Source organism: Papio anubis, chromosome 4, assembly GCF_008728515.1.
Source record: "Papio anubis isolate 15944 chromosome 4, Panubis1.0, whole genome shotgun sequence".
Classification (NCBI taxonomy): Eukaryota; Metazoa; Chordata; class Mammalia; order Primates; family Cercopithecidae; genus Papio; species Papio anubis.
Genome location: NC_044979.1, coordinates 140,100,287 through 140,114,183, shown reverse-complemented (window position 1 = coordinate 140,114,183; position 13,897 = coordinate 140,100,287). Strand labels below are relative to the sequence as shown.

Here is a 13,897-nt window from a genome sequence, read left to right as displayed (position 1 = left end):
GTAGCTCACGCCTGTAATCTCAGCACTTTGGGAGGCCGAGGCAGGTGGATAACCTGAGGTCAGGAGTTGAAGACCAGCCTGACCAACATGGTGAAACCCCGTCTCTACTAAAAATACACGCGCCTGTAATCCCAGCTACTCTGGAGGCTGAGGCAGGAGAATCACTTGAACCTGGGAGGCAGAGGTTGCAGTGAGCTGAGATCGTGTCACTGCACTCCAGCCTAGGTGACAGAGAGAGACTCCATCTCAAAAAAAAAAAAAAGAATATAACTTTTATATCATGCATCCTCCCTTTCAAACAGCCATGATTCACCATTTACTTCCCATGTTTCCAAAAGTAAGCAACACACTCCCATTTTATGCTCCATAAATATTCTCTGGTGGCATGTTTTATATATTTGTTGTTAATAAAAATAATAATAGATAAGGGCCCTTATATCTTTATCTTGCCTTCTTTTTTTCAGGGTGTCACTGACCTTTATATGTCTTCTTTCAAAAGGACTTTTTAAAAAGTTTTCCCTAATTCTCTAAAGACCCACTGAAATGTTCTCCATCCACAGTGCTTGGATACCTGACACTGAGGTGGAATATTGGAATTGTGTGTTAAACATGTTTTTCTTCTAGTAGTAAAACAGCATAAGGGAGCTAGCTCCCTGAAAAACCTTACAGGTTTACATGAATTAATTTAAGGAGCTTATCCTATTCCACTCTACACTCGGGGAAACCATAATTGCAGTCGTTGAATGCATTGGGTGATAACGTCTCTCCTCAGCACTCTTCTCAGAGCCTTAGCTACATCTTTATTCCGGAGAGTATAAATCAGAGGATTCAATGTGGGGGTAACGATGCTGTAGAACACAGAACCAACTTTGTCCTGCAATGGCGTGCGCTGGGACCTGGGTCTCATGTAGGAGAAGATGCAGGCACCGAACCAAAGGGAAACCACCATGAGGTGGGAGCTACAAGTGGCAAAGGCATTTCTCTTGCTCCCAGATGAACGCATCTGAATGACACTTCGAAGGATGAAGACATAGGATGTAGAAATCAGCAAGATGGGGAGGAGAAGAAGGAGGATGCTGCTGATGTACACTGTGGTCTCATACACAGTGATGTCGCCACACACCAGCTTCACAACAGCTGGCAACTCACAGTAGAAGTGGTAGACTTTCTGAGGCCCACAGAAAGGGAAGTGCATCAAGATCGCTGTGTGAATTAGGGAGTTCACGGATGCCCCCAACCATGACGTGACAACCATCATCAGTCCCACCCTCTTGCTCATGAGCACAGCATAGCGCAGTGGATGACAGATGGCAACATAGCGGTCATAGGACATGACAACTAAGAGAAAACACTCGGCACCACCCAGAGACAAATAGAGGAAGTGCTGGGTTGCACAGCCCACAAAGGAGATAGACTGCTTGCCAGATAGGTAGTTGGTAGCCATCTTAGGGATGGTTGTGGAGACATGAATCAGATCCATGAGGGAGAGCTGGCTGAGCAGGAAATACATTGGTGCATGAAGCTGGGGATCAATGCAGATGAGGAGAATGGTGAGGGTGTTGCCACTCACGGCAATAAGGAAGATCACCATGGTCAAGGAGAAAAGGAAAAGGTGGGTAAGGGAGTCATCAAAGAGCCCCTCAAAGATGAAGTCTGCCAGAGAGGTCTGATTCCTCTGCCACCTTGTTCCCTTTCTCAGTCCCTGGGGTAACAGAGAGTGGAGATAAAGGGTGTGATTAGAAATACTGGGGTCCAGCATACCCGATGAAAAGCACCTTTTGATAGAAGACAGAACCTGTGAAAAAAAAAAGTTTCCATTTCTAATTATTCAACCTCTCTAATTATTGAAATAACCTTTATTTAAAAGAGAGCTTAAAAATCTGCCTTCACAAACATAATCACTCTGAAATTTCAGAATATCTAGACTCTATTATCAAACTTCAAGTCTCTTCTCGTTAAGAAAGATATATATGTGTGTGTATGTGTGATTGTATATGTATGTGTGTGTGTATATTTATTCACCATTTACTTCCTATGCTTCCAAAACACACATACGTACACACACATACACACACACACGTCTTTCTTAATGAGAAGAGACTTGAAGTTTGATACTTAATGGAGTCTAGATATTCTGCGATTTCAGAGTGATCGTATTTGTGAAGGCAGATTTTTAAGCTGTCTCTCTCTCTACACACACACACACACACACACACAGAGTTTGGGGCAAAGCTTGAGGGGGTTGTTTATTTTATCAGTGAGAATTTTATTAGAAAAGCTAAAACACTAAGAGATTTCTCTTACACAATTGTGGAAGCTGGTTAGGCCATCTATGCATGGCTGTTACCTTTGTGTCTGATGCTGGAACTTTAAGTCCAGAGGGCAAGTAGTCAGGAAAAAAAATGGATATAAAAAGTGGCAGATCAAAGGCATGCTGGAACCCATAAGCATGAGCTGTAACCCCACAAAGGCAGACTGAAACCCACGTCAGTTCTTGTTGCCTCTGAAATTGGTGGTGTGGATATCCTGCAGAAGCTGGGGCGCTTGTTAATGGTCCGATTAAGAATGCACACACCTGGCCGGGCGCTGGGGCTCACGCCTGTAATCCAGCACTTTGGGAGGCCGAGGCGGGCAGATCACGAGGTCAGGAGATCAAGACCATCCTGGCTAACACGGTGAAACCCCGTCTCTACTAAAAATACAAAAAATTTAGCCAGGCGTGGTGGCGGGCGCCTGTAGTCCCAGCTACTCGGGAGGCTGAGGCAGGAGAATGGCATGAACCCGGGAGGCGGAGCTTGCAGTGAGCAGAGATCCGGCCACTGCACTCCAGCCTGGGCGACAGAGCGAGACTCCGTCTCAAAAAAAAAAAAAAAGAATGCACACCTGACCCAGAAGTCAGAAAAACTAAAGGAGAATCCAAAGGAAGGCCTTTTGAAGACCGTCTGGTTGGCAACACTTTTTGGTGCTGGGGCAATGTCCTCCAGGATGCAAAATATACTCTAAATCTGCATTCAACTTATCCTGCTGTTCCTCCCATAGCAAGATTCATGGAACCAGAAATCACCAGGTAGAAGCGAGAACGAGTCCTCTCACTGTAGTTTCTGTAACTGTGACCCACCAGCAAAATTTTAGCTTTCTATCCCTTCACTTTTAGGTTCTGCTGTTTTAGAGGTCTTAGTTCCAAAGGGAGAAATTCTTTCACCAGGTGTCACAACAATAATCCCATTTTCTGATAGTTAAGACTGCCACCGTGCCACTTGGGGCTTCTCATAGAACTGAATTGATAGGCAATTAAGGTTACTCTATTGGCTAATGAGACTGATTCTGACTTCAATGGGAAACTCAGTTACTATTACATGGTGAGGATAAGGAGAATTATGTCTGCAATCAGATTTTCTAGGGTGCACTCTCATGTCCCATGATGTAAGCCAATAGAAAACCACAACCCAATTCAGACAAGACTGCTAGTGGCCCAGATGCTTCAGGAATAAAGGTTTGGGTTACCCCACCAGGCAAAGAATCATGAATAACTGTAGACAAAGAGAATTGGAATGGGTAGTGAAAGCAAGTCATTATAAATACCAGCCAAAACCATGTAAGCAGCTGCAGAAACAAAAACTGTAATAGTTATGGGCATTTATTTGTGTGTGTGTGTGTGTATGTGTGTACTGAATATTTGTTTTCTTCTCCTCTGTCATTCCCTATATCTAACATAAGATATATTAATAATTGTTAATTTCAGGCTGGGCACAGTGGCTCACATCTGTAATCCCAGCACTTTGGAAGGCCGAGGCAGGCAGATCACCTGAGGTCAGGAGTTCCAGACCAGCCTGGCCAACATAGTGAAACCCGTCCCTACTAAAAACACAAAAATTAGCCAGGCGTGGTGGCACATACCTGTAATTGCAGCTACTTAGGAGGCTGAGGCATTAGAATTTCTTGGACCCAGGAGGCGGAGGTTGCAGTGAGCCAAGGTTGTGTCACCGTATTCCAGCGTGGGTGACAGGGCAAGACTCTGTCTCAAAAAAATAAAACAAAAAAGATGCTGGAGAGGATGCGGAGAAATAGGAACACTTTTACCCTGTTGGTGGGACTGTAAACTAGTTCAACCACCGTGGAAGGCAGTGTGGCGATTCCTCAAGGATCTAGAACTAGAAATACCATTTGACCAGCCATCCCATTACCGGGTATATACAAAAAGGATTATAAATCATGCTGCTATAAAGACACAGGCACACGTATGTTTACTGCAGCACTATTCACAATAGCAAAGACTTGGAACCAACCCAAATGTCCATCAATGATAGACAGGATTAAGAAAATGTGGCACATATACACCATGGAATACTATGCAGCCATAAAAAAGGATGATTTCATGTCCTTTGTAGGGACATGGATGAAGCTGGAAACCATCATTCTGAGCAAACTATTGCAAGGACAGAAACCCAAACACCGCATGTTCTCACTCATAGGTCAGAATTGAACAATGAGAACACTTGGACACAGAGTGGCGAACATTACACACTGGGGCCTGTCGTGGGGTGGGGGGAAGGGGGAGGGATAGCATTAGGAGACACACCTAATGTAAATGACGAGTTAATGGGTGCAGCACATCAACACGGCACATGTATACATATATAACAAACCTGCACATTGTGCACATGTACCCTAGAACTTAAAGTATAATTTAAAAAAAAAAAAAGTAACCTTAATTGATCCCTCAAATATCCACCACCCTATTCTTTTTGTGTTTTTTCTCCTAAATGTCTTTCTAGACTTTCATGCAGTGCAGATTATCTATTTACTTTTTAGAGTGAAGAACTCAGAAAGAGTCACATCTGGCCAGGCACAGTGGCTCACGCCTGTAATCCTGGCATTTTGGGAGGCTGAGATGAGTGGATCACCTGAAGTCAGGAGTTCGAGACCAGCCTGACCAACATGGAGAAACCCCATCTCTACTAAAAATACAAAATCAGCCAGGCGTGGTGGTGCATGCCTGTAACCCCAGCTACTCGGGAGGCTGAGGCAGGAGAATCGCTTGAACCCGGGACGCAGAGGTTGCGGTGAGCCAAGATCACACCATTGCACTCCAGCCTGGGCAACAAGAGTAAAACTCCCTCCGGGGGAAAAAAAAAAAAAAAAAGTCACATTTATTACTCTGTCTCTTCTAAGGCAACCTACAGTATCATCTTTCTGGCTGTCACTTCACACTGTTGTTTCATACTCAGCTTCTAGTGGACTAAAAGCTCAACTTCTCCCATGCTCCTTCTGATCACTTCAACCCATTAGAGATATCCACACACTTCCCTTTTATTTAAGTATTCATATACTTCTCCATCACTTTCCACATTAGTGTCCATCTTTCTGTACAAATCTCCATGGTGTAAGTTTTTCACCATCTGACCCGTGTCTCTCTTCCTCCCTTCAGCAACTTTGCTAATAATTTTCCATTCTGATTTGTGGCCTTCAAGTGACTTTTTTTTCTCTGTCTTCTGAGGAAGCTTTTCTCATGGGTTGGTCAAATGTCATCCTCTGACTTAAGGGATAAGCTGACAATGCCCTAGTTTCTAATGAAGTTTCCTAGATACCTCAAGCCTTAATATTACCTTACCTGGAATTTCCTCTGCAGAGACTCGTAGGAAGACAAGCATAGAAGTGAAATGCAGAGGGCAAGAGAGGTCCACGCTGACCCACGTGTTGGCTACTGGTGATCAAAACAAGCCTTTTCTGAGGTGCTCACCAGACTTCCTTCCCTAAGCCTGGAAATTTCCATTTCCATTACATTTTGGTGGAACGGCATAGAAGAAATTGCCCCAATGCAGCCATTGTTGTTTGCACTAACTACCCTAATGACAGAACATCACCAGGACTAATGAGACACATGTGTGTTCATATCATGAGCTCCATCAACACACATCAGGACAGATTAAGCAACTGAACTTCTTTAGCCTCTACTAGTCGGGCCTTTGAATCACACATATGCTTCCTCTGGCTCTATATGTATATTTGAGACAACCCTCCCTTCCAATATCAGAGCTTGGGCAATAGGAATTTCCATTAATATCACTTTATTAAGAAGGTAAACTGGGCCGGGCGCGGTGGCTCACGCCTGTAATCCCAGCACTTTGGGAGGCCGAGGCGGGCGGATCACAAGGTCAGGAGATCGAGACCATGGTGAAACCCCGTCTCTACTAAAAATACAAAAAATGAGCCGGGCGCAGTGGCGGGCGCCTGTAGTTCCAGCTACTCGGGAGGCTGAGGCAGGAGAATGGCGTGAACCCAGGAGGCGGAGCTTGCAGTGAGCCAGGATCGCGCCACTGCACTCCAGCTTGGGCGACAGAGCGAGACTCCGTCTCAAAAAAAAAAAAAAAAAAAGAAGGTAAACTGAACACCAGTTTAATCGTGAATGTGCCCAGAGTCAAAATAAAATCTGTTATGGTTTTCCATTGTTTTGGATCTCTCAAGGCACTCTCTTCTTAGCTTTACACCTCCTCCCCTCCTTAATAAAATATAAATTTGGCTTTCTGACTACATAGATGTCTTCTCAATAGTAATCATGGGGGTTAGAGTAAGAACGTTCTTGGTCTGATGTGAGCCAATCATAAGAAAAAACGGACATCATCTGGGAGAAATAAAACATCCCCCTAACCCAGAGGACCTATGCCAGCTGAGGCAAATTGAGGACACTAAATAGAATGGCGTCAGGGATTCCATCCCAGAAGACACATCTTGCATCACTTCTGGAGACCATTACTCAAGATGTCAATTAGACTGTGCTGTACGCACTGACATAAGCATCCCCAAAGGGCTTTACTTGGAGTTTGTTCCAAGTGATGAGGAGAATGAGATATTTTGCGGAGTGAGCCTGAAGATAACAGAATATTCTCCTCAGGGGCCAATTAACTGTGGAGATAAACAATTCTTAGAGTCCATTGATTGTTTTTCATTTGGGAACCCAGATTTCTGTAACCCCTTTCCACGCAAGTCTTTTGAGAAGACAGTCTGAGTAATAATATCTAGTCTCTTTTGCCCACAGCACCCTTTTGAGGGTTTTCCATGTGCCATATCATAGGAAAGAAGTCAAGGAATAGAGACAGGCAGTTCCCATCCTAGCTGTTGGTTGTACTCCAATTTCATAGACTACATGAATATAACATGTCAAGAGATTTCACGTAGAGTGTGGTGACTCACACCTTTAATCCCAGCACTTTGGGAGACCAAGGTGGGTGGATTACTTGAGGTCAGAAGTTTGAGACCAGCCTGGCCAACATGGCAGAACCCTGACTCTACTAAAAATACAAAAATTATCCAGGCATGGTGGCACACATCTACAGTCCAAACTACTCAGGAGACTGAGGTAGGAGAATCACTTGAACCCAAGAGGTGGAGGTTGCAGTGAGCTGAGATCGCACCATGGCACTCCAGCCTGGGTGACAGAGTAAAACCTCATTTCCAAAAAAAAAAAAGATTTCAGATACAGAGGGAATAGAAAAAAATGGCATATCCCTACCTCCCCTTCTTATGCACTCCCATATCACTCTCATACCCTGCTCTTCCTTTCCATTATAGGGTATGTTGACCTCTTCTTTTTTTCTCCATCTCAACTCAAATCCTAAAATGCTTTGCTTCACTGATATTCGCTGGTTGTTTAAAATTGTGTAGCACTCTCCCCCACTCACTCTCTCTCTCTCTCTCACTCCTGCTTTCTCCTGCTCTCACTTTGCCTTCTACCATGAGTAAAAGCTCCCTGAGGCCTCCCAAGAAGATCATCGGATACAAGCACCATGCTTCCGGTACAGCCTGCAGAACCATGAGCCAATTAAACCTCTTTTATTTATAAATTACCCAGCCTTGGGTATTTCTTATAGCAATGGAGGAATAACCTAATACAGATTGCAAATAATTTCTCTCATTCAATAGGTGGGCTTTTTATTTATTTTTTATTGCTTCTTTACTGTGCAGAAGCTTTTGAGTTTGATGTCATCCCACTTGCCCGTTTTTGCTTTTGTTGCCTTCCTTTGTTGTCATACTCAAGAAATCATGATAAAGGCTAATGTCAGAAAGCTTTTCTCTTATGTTTTCCTCCAGTTTTATGGTTTCAGGTCCTACATTTAGGTCTTTAATTCATTTTATGTTGATTTTTGTGTATAGTGTAAAATAAGGGTTTAATTTCTTTGTTTGCATGTGGATATCCAGTTTTCCCAAAACCAGTTATTAAAGAGACTATCCCTTTTTTTCCTTTTGTTGTTGCTGTTGTTGTTGTTGTTGTTTTGTTTTGAGATGGAGTCTCACTCTTTCGCCAGGCTGGAGTGCAATGGCATGATCTCGGCTCACTGCAACCTCCGCCTCCCAGGTTCAAGCAATTCTCCTGCCTCAGCCTCCCAAGTAGCTGGGATTACAGGCACATGCCGCCAAGCCCAGCTAATTTTTGTATTTTTAGTAGAGACGGGGTTTCATCATGTTGGCCACAATGGAAAAGAGACTATCTTGTCTTTATTGTACATTCTTGGCACCCTTGTTGAAGATAAGCTGACTGTATATGCACGGGTTTATTTCTGCACTGCCTATTCTGTTCTGTTTGGTCTATATGTATGTTTTTATGCCAATATTGAAGCGACGTCATTTGTCTGGGGAAATACCCAAGGTTCGTTGTCTTGTGCTAAGGAAATCAAATATGAGGACTCATACAAGGAGTGGGTTTAACAGCAGAAGTTTAATAGCGAAAGAAAGAAGAGAGAGCTTCCTCATGCAAAGGAAGGGAACCAAAGTGGGTTTCCAGGTTTGGGGTGAGATGCAGTTGACTTTATAGAGGGGCTTAGAAAGGCAGTGTCTGATTTTCACAGGGCCCGGGGGATTGTTTGGACCCAGTGTGCCATTTACATAGCTGTGATTAGGCTGGCCATCCCACCCTAATCTTTTATTATGCAGGTGGGGTCTCCACCTGGCCAGTACCATGACATTTGCACATGTGGCAACAAAGAGAAGGGAGGAGAAAACCTCCATGTTGGATGTACCTGGCTTCCAAGTATCTCTTTTCTATTGGCACAGCTGCCAGTATTCACCTATACAAGCTTCCAGCTTGTATATCTATGCTTGCAGCTTGATTTTTCAGGCTGCTTTTTGTTAGAAAAGAAATGATGTGGGGGCTGCTTTTTATTAAAAGGAAATTCCACTGATAATTCTTTTACCCTTACTAACTGCCTAAATAATTCCTTTTTAACTCCTATATCGGTATCATGCTGTTTTGATTATTGTAGCTATGAAATATAGTATTAAATCAGGACTTGTAATGGCCCTAGCTGTGTTTTTCTTGCTCAAAATTGCTTTGGCTATTTGAGGCCTTTTGTGGTTCCATATGAATTCTAGGATTTTTTTCTATTTCTGTAATAAATACCATCAGGATTTTGATAGAGACTGCATTTAATCTGTAGGTTGCTTTGGGTAATATGAACATTTTAACAATATTATTCTTCCAATTCACTAACATGGAATATCTTTTCATTTATTTGTGTTTTCTCCACTCCAAAAACAAAATAATACATATTCTTATCATCTGCAGTGGCACATACTCTAAAATCAACCAATCAGCCATAAAACAATTCTCCACAAATTGAAAAAAACCAAAACCATACCAACCATACTCTCAGACCACAAAACAATAAAAATAGAAAACAGTAAGAACAGCACTCAAAACTAAACAATTACATGGAAATTAAACAACCTGCTACTGAATGACTTCTAGGTAAACAATGAAATTAAGGCAGAAATCAAGAAATTCTTTCAAACTAGTGAGAACAAAGATATAATATACCAAAATCTCTGGGACATGGCCAAAGCGGTATTAAGTGGAAAGTTCATAGCACTAATGACCACATTAGAAAGCTAGAATCTCAAATTAACAACCTAATATCACACCTTGAGGAACTAGAAAAACAAGAGCAAACCAAACCCAAAGCCAGCAAGAGACAAGAAATAACCAAAATCAGAGCTGAACTAAATGAAATTCAGGTGCAAAAAAACCATACAAAATATCAATGAAACCAGAAGTTGATATTTGAAAGAATAAGTAAGATTGATAGAGCACTAGATAGACTAATAAAGAAAAAGAGAGAAGATCCAAATAAACACAATCAGAAATGACAAGGGGACATCACTGCTGACCCAATAGAATTATTAAAAAAAAAAAAAAAACAAAACCTCAGAGTATAACAAACACCTCCATGCACACAAGCTAGAAAACCTACTAAAAGTGGCTAAATTCCTGGAAACATATAATCTCCCACCATGAACCAGAAAGAAATTAAAAATCTGAACATACAAATAACAAGTTCCAAAATTGAATTAGTAATAAAAAGCCTATCAACCAGATAAAGCCCAGGATTAGAAGGATTCACAGCTGAATTCTACCAGATGTATAAAGAGCTAGTGTCATTCCTGTTCAAACTATCCAAAAAACTGAAGCGGAGGGACTCCTCCCTACCTCATTCTATGAGGTCAGGATCATCCTGATACAAAAACATGGCAGAGACACAACAAAAAAAGAAAACTTCAGGTCAATATCCTTTAAAAAACATAGATGGAAAAATTCTCAACAAAATGCTTGGCTGGGCGTCGTGGCTCACGCCTGTAATCCCAATACTTTGGGAGGCTGAGGCGGGCAGATCACATGAGGTCAGGAGTTTTAGACTAGCCTGACCAACATGATGAAACCCCATCTCTACTAAAAATACAAAAATTAGCTGGGTGTAATGGCGGGTGCCTGTAATCCCAGCTACTCGGGAGCCTGAGTCAGAAGAATCACTCGAACCCAAGAGGCAGAGGTTGCAGTGAGCCAAGATCACGCCATTGCACTCCAGCCTGGGCAACAAGAGCAAAACTCTGTCTCAAAAAACAAACAAACAAACAAAATGCTAGCAAACCTAATCCAGCAGCACATCAAAAAGGTAATCCACCACTCTCAAGTAGGCTTTACCCCTAGGATGCAAGGTTAGTTCAACATATGCAAATCAGTGAGTGTAATTCATCACATAAACAGAACCAAAAACAAAAACCATATGATTATATCAATATATGCAGAATATATTGGGAGTCATCCACCTACCCTCCCACCTGGGAGTTGGGAAGGCAGGTGGATGACTACAAAGGGGATACACAGGGTAATGATAGGATGATGAAACTATTCTATTTGGTACTGGAGTGATAAATACATAACTCATGCATTTGTCAAAAGCCATAGAACCATACATCAAGGAGTGAACTTCGATATACACAAAATTTTAAAAATTAAACAGGATGTTGGAAGAATTCCAGGATGAAATGCAGACTGTGAGGAAGAATCTATATTACAAATCTACTACACAATCTCACTGAAGAACGGAGTGGTAGGGGAAGGAGCTGAACAACTTTGGAAAATGCTGTTTTAATAGGAAGACATAAGGTGAAAAATAAAAGGAATTGTACATAAATACTATACTCCAGTTGATAAATTTCTCACTGGGATACAGGTTAACAATTCTGAATCTGCTTCACGTATATGATGGGTAGATGATGAGAGCCAGGTTTCTATCAGAGAAGAAAATTACAGATGATAAGAAAGGAGGGAAGGCTAGAATGAATCTCATGGAGCTGGATTACAGTTGGAGACATCAGTATTAATTCATGCCTCGCTTAGTATAAATATAGATGGGTAGATACAGAAATAATTCTAGAAGTGTTTGTATATATGGGTATTGTGATGGTTAATACTGAGTGTCAACTTGATTGAAGGATGCAAAGTATTGATCCTGGGTGTGTCTGTAAGGGTGTTGTGAAAGGAGATTAACATTTGAGCCAGTGAGCTGGGAAAGGCAGACCCACCCTTAATGTAGGTGGGCACCATCTAATCAGCTTCCAGTGCGGCCAAGACACAAAGCAGGCAGAAAAATGTGAAAAGGCTAAATTGGCTTAGCCTCCCAGTCTACATCCTTCTCCTGTGCTGAATGCTTTCTGCCCTCAAACATCAGACTCCAAGTTCTTCAGCTTCGGGACTTGGACTGGCTTCCTCGCTCCTCAGCTTGCAGACAGATCTTCACGATACACAGGCACCACCGCAAAGTGGACAACCGCAGCACTACAGCACCTTTCTAGGACATCCCTGAAGGATAGGAGGTCTGTTAGCTAATTCACTGCATTAGATTGACCTGTAAGGGGGTGTGACTTAAGGTCTGTCATGGCCTTTGGTCTTACTTACGATTTGGTATCTTATCGTCACAGAGCCCATTTTGTTAATCCTGTTGTCTCTATTTCACTCTTAAGACTGGGCAGTTGTTGTGTCTAAACTCCAAAAGGGAGGAAATGCACCTGAGGCATGTCTAACTTCTCAGCCAATCATGGCCAGAAATTTGTTGTTCAGGTTTCTCTGGAGTCCCCTTAGCCAGGAGGGGGTTCATTCAGTTAGACGGGAGGCTTAGGATTTTTAGTTTACAACTGACAGTTTATTTTCAATCCTGTTTGTATATCAAGAAGCATGGAAAGAGTTTATGGGTGGGGTTTTGCTTTTTTTTTTTGGTCGGCTTTTTAAATAAAAATGAACACCTAGGTCCCACCCCATACCTGATGAGACCAGAGGGGTCAATATCAAGACTCAAGCACAGAGACAAAGAACTGTGAAGAAAAAGAGAGGCAGAGGAAAAGAATTTTTTTTTTCTCTGTTGAAGATGCAAGTTCTTTGCAATTGTATGAAGGGGGACTCATGAAGGCTTAAAAGGAAAAGTTTGGAATCATTGCCACCAGATGTAAAAACAAGTCGAGTGATAAAAAAGTTTACCATGCAGCTCAAAGGGCCCACTTGAAGGCAGAGAGCAAGGACTTGTAGTAGAATCAACCTTTCAATAACCAGAAGGAAGAGAGGAGGGAAGGTACTGATGAGTTTCCAAAGGATTAGCTATTAGTAAGGCAGGCATTGAAGGACGTCCTGATGGGCAAGCATAGTCACCATTTCCTAAGGTGGCCATAACAAACTTGGTGGCTTAAAACAATGGAAATTTATTGTCTAACCTCAGTTGTTGCAGCTAGAAATCAGAAACCAAGGTGTTGATGGGGCCATGCTCCCTTCAGAGTTTCTAGGGGAAGGTTCTTCCTGGCCTCCCCCAGCTTCTGGTAGCCCCAGGTTCCTTGGCTTGTGACAGCGTAACTCCAGTCCAATCTCTGCCTCCATCTTCCAGAGCCTCTTTCACGTTGTTTCCATCTGGCATTTTTCTGTGTGTGTGTGGGCATGAGTGTGTGAACATATGCATACATTTCCTTCTTCTTATAAGGACACCAGTCATATTGGATTAGAGCCCATCCAAATGACCTTATCTTGCTTACATCTGCAAATATCCTATTTCCAAATAAGGTCATATTCACAGGCAGCTCTTCACGTATCTTTTTGGGGAACATAATTCAACCTATAACAGCAAATATCCTGGGAAGTTGAGAACTCAGTAGAAACTGTTGAACGAGGGGGCTGCTCAGGCTGAACAGGAAGACAAGCCAAGATGGCTGATGTGTAAGAAGAGGAGGAGGGGAGGAAGAGTTAGGGAAGATACTGGAAGTTGTTTAAGAATCCTCACTACTGCCATTCAACCCAGCAATCCCATTATTCTGTATACACCCAATACCCGAAGACATTATTCAACCACAGAGACATATGCATGGATACATTCACTGAAGCACTATTCACACTAGCAAAGACATGGAATCAACCTAAATGCGCATCAACGATAGACTGGATAAAGAAAATGTAGTACATCTATACCACGGAATACTATGCAGTCATAAAAAAAGAATGAGATCATGTCTTTGCAGCAACACGGATGGAGTTGGAGGCCATTATCCTAAGCAAACCAACACATGAACAGAAAACCAAACATCACAT

General features: G+C 42.4%; 1 protein-coding gene across 1 annotated transcript; it reads right to left on the bottom strand.

Moving 5' to 3' along the window:
- Positions 1-215: 215 nt before the first annotated feature.
- Positions 216-2,685, bottom strand: LOC101005685 (olfactory receptor 2AE1). Its single transcript, XM_017956221.3, has one exon. The coding sequence runs from the start codon at positions 1,757-1,759 to the stop codon at positions 710-712; it is 1,050 nt and encodes a 349-aa protein (XP_017811710.2). The 5' UTR covers positions 1,760-2,685; the 3' UTR covers positions 216-709.
- Between the last annotated feature and the right edge of the window lie 11,212 nt (positions 2,686-13,897).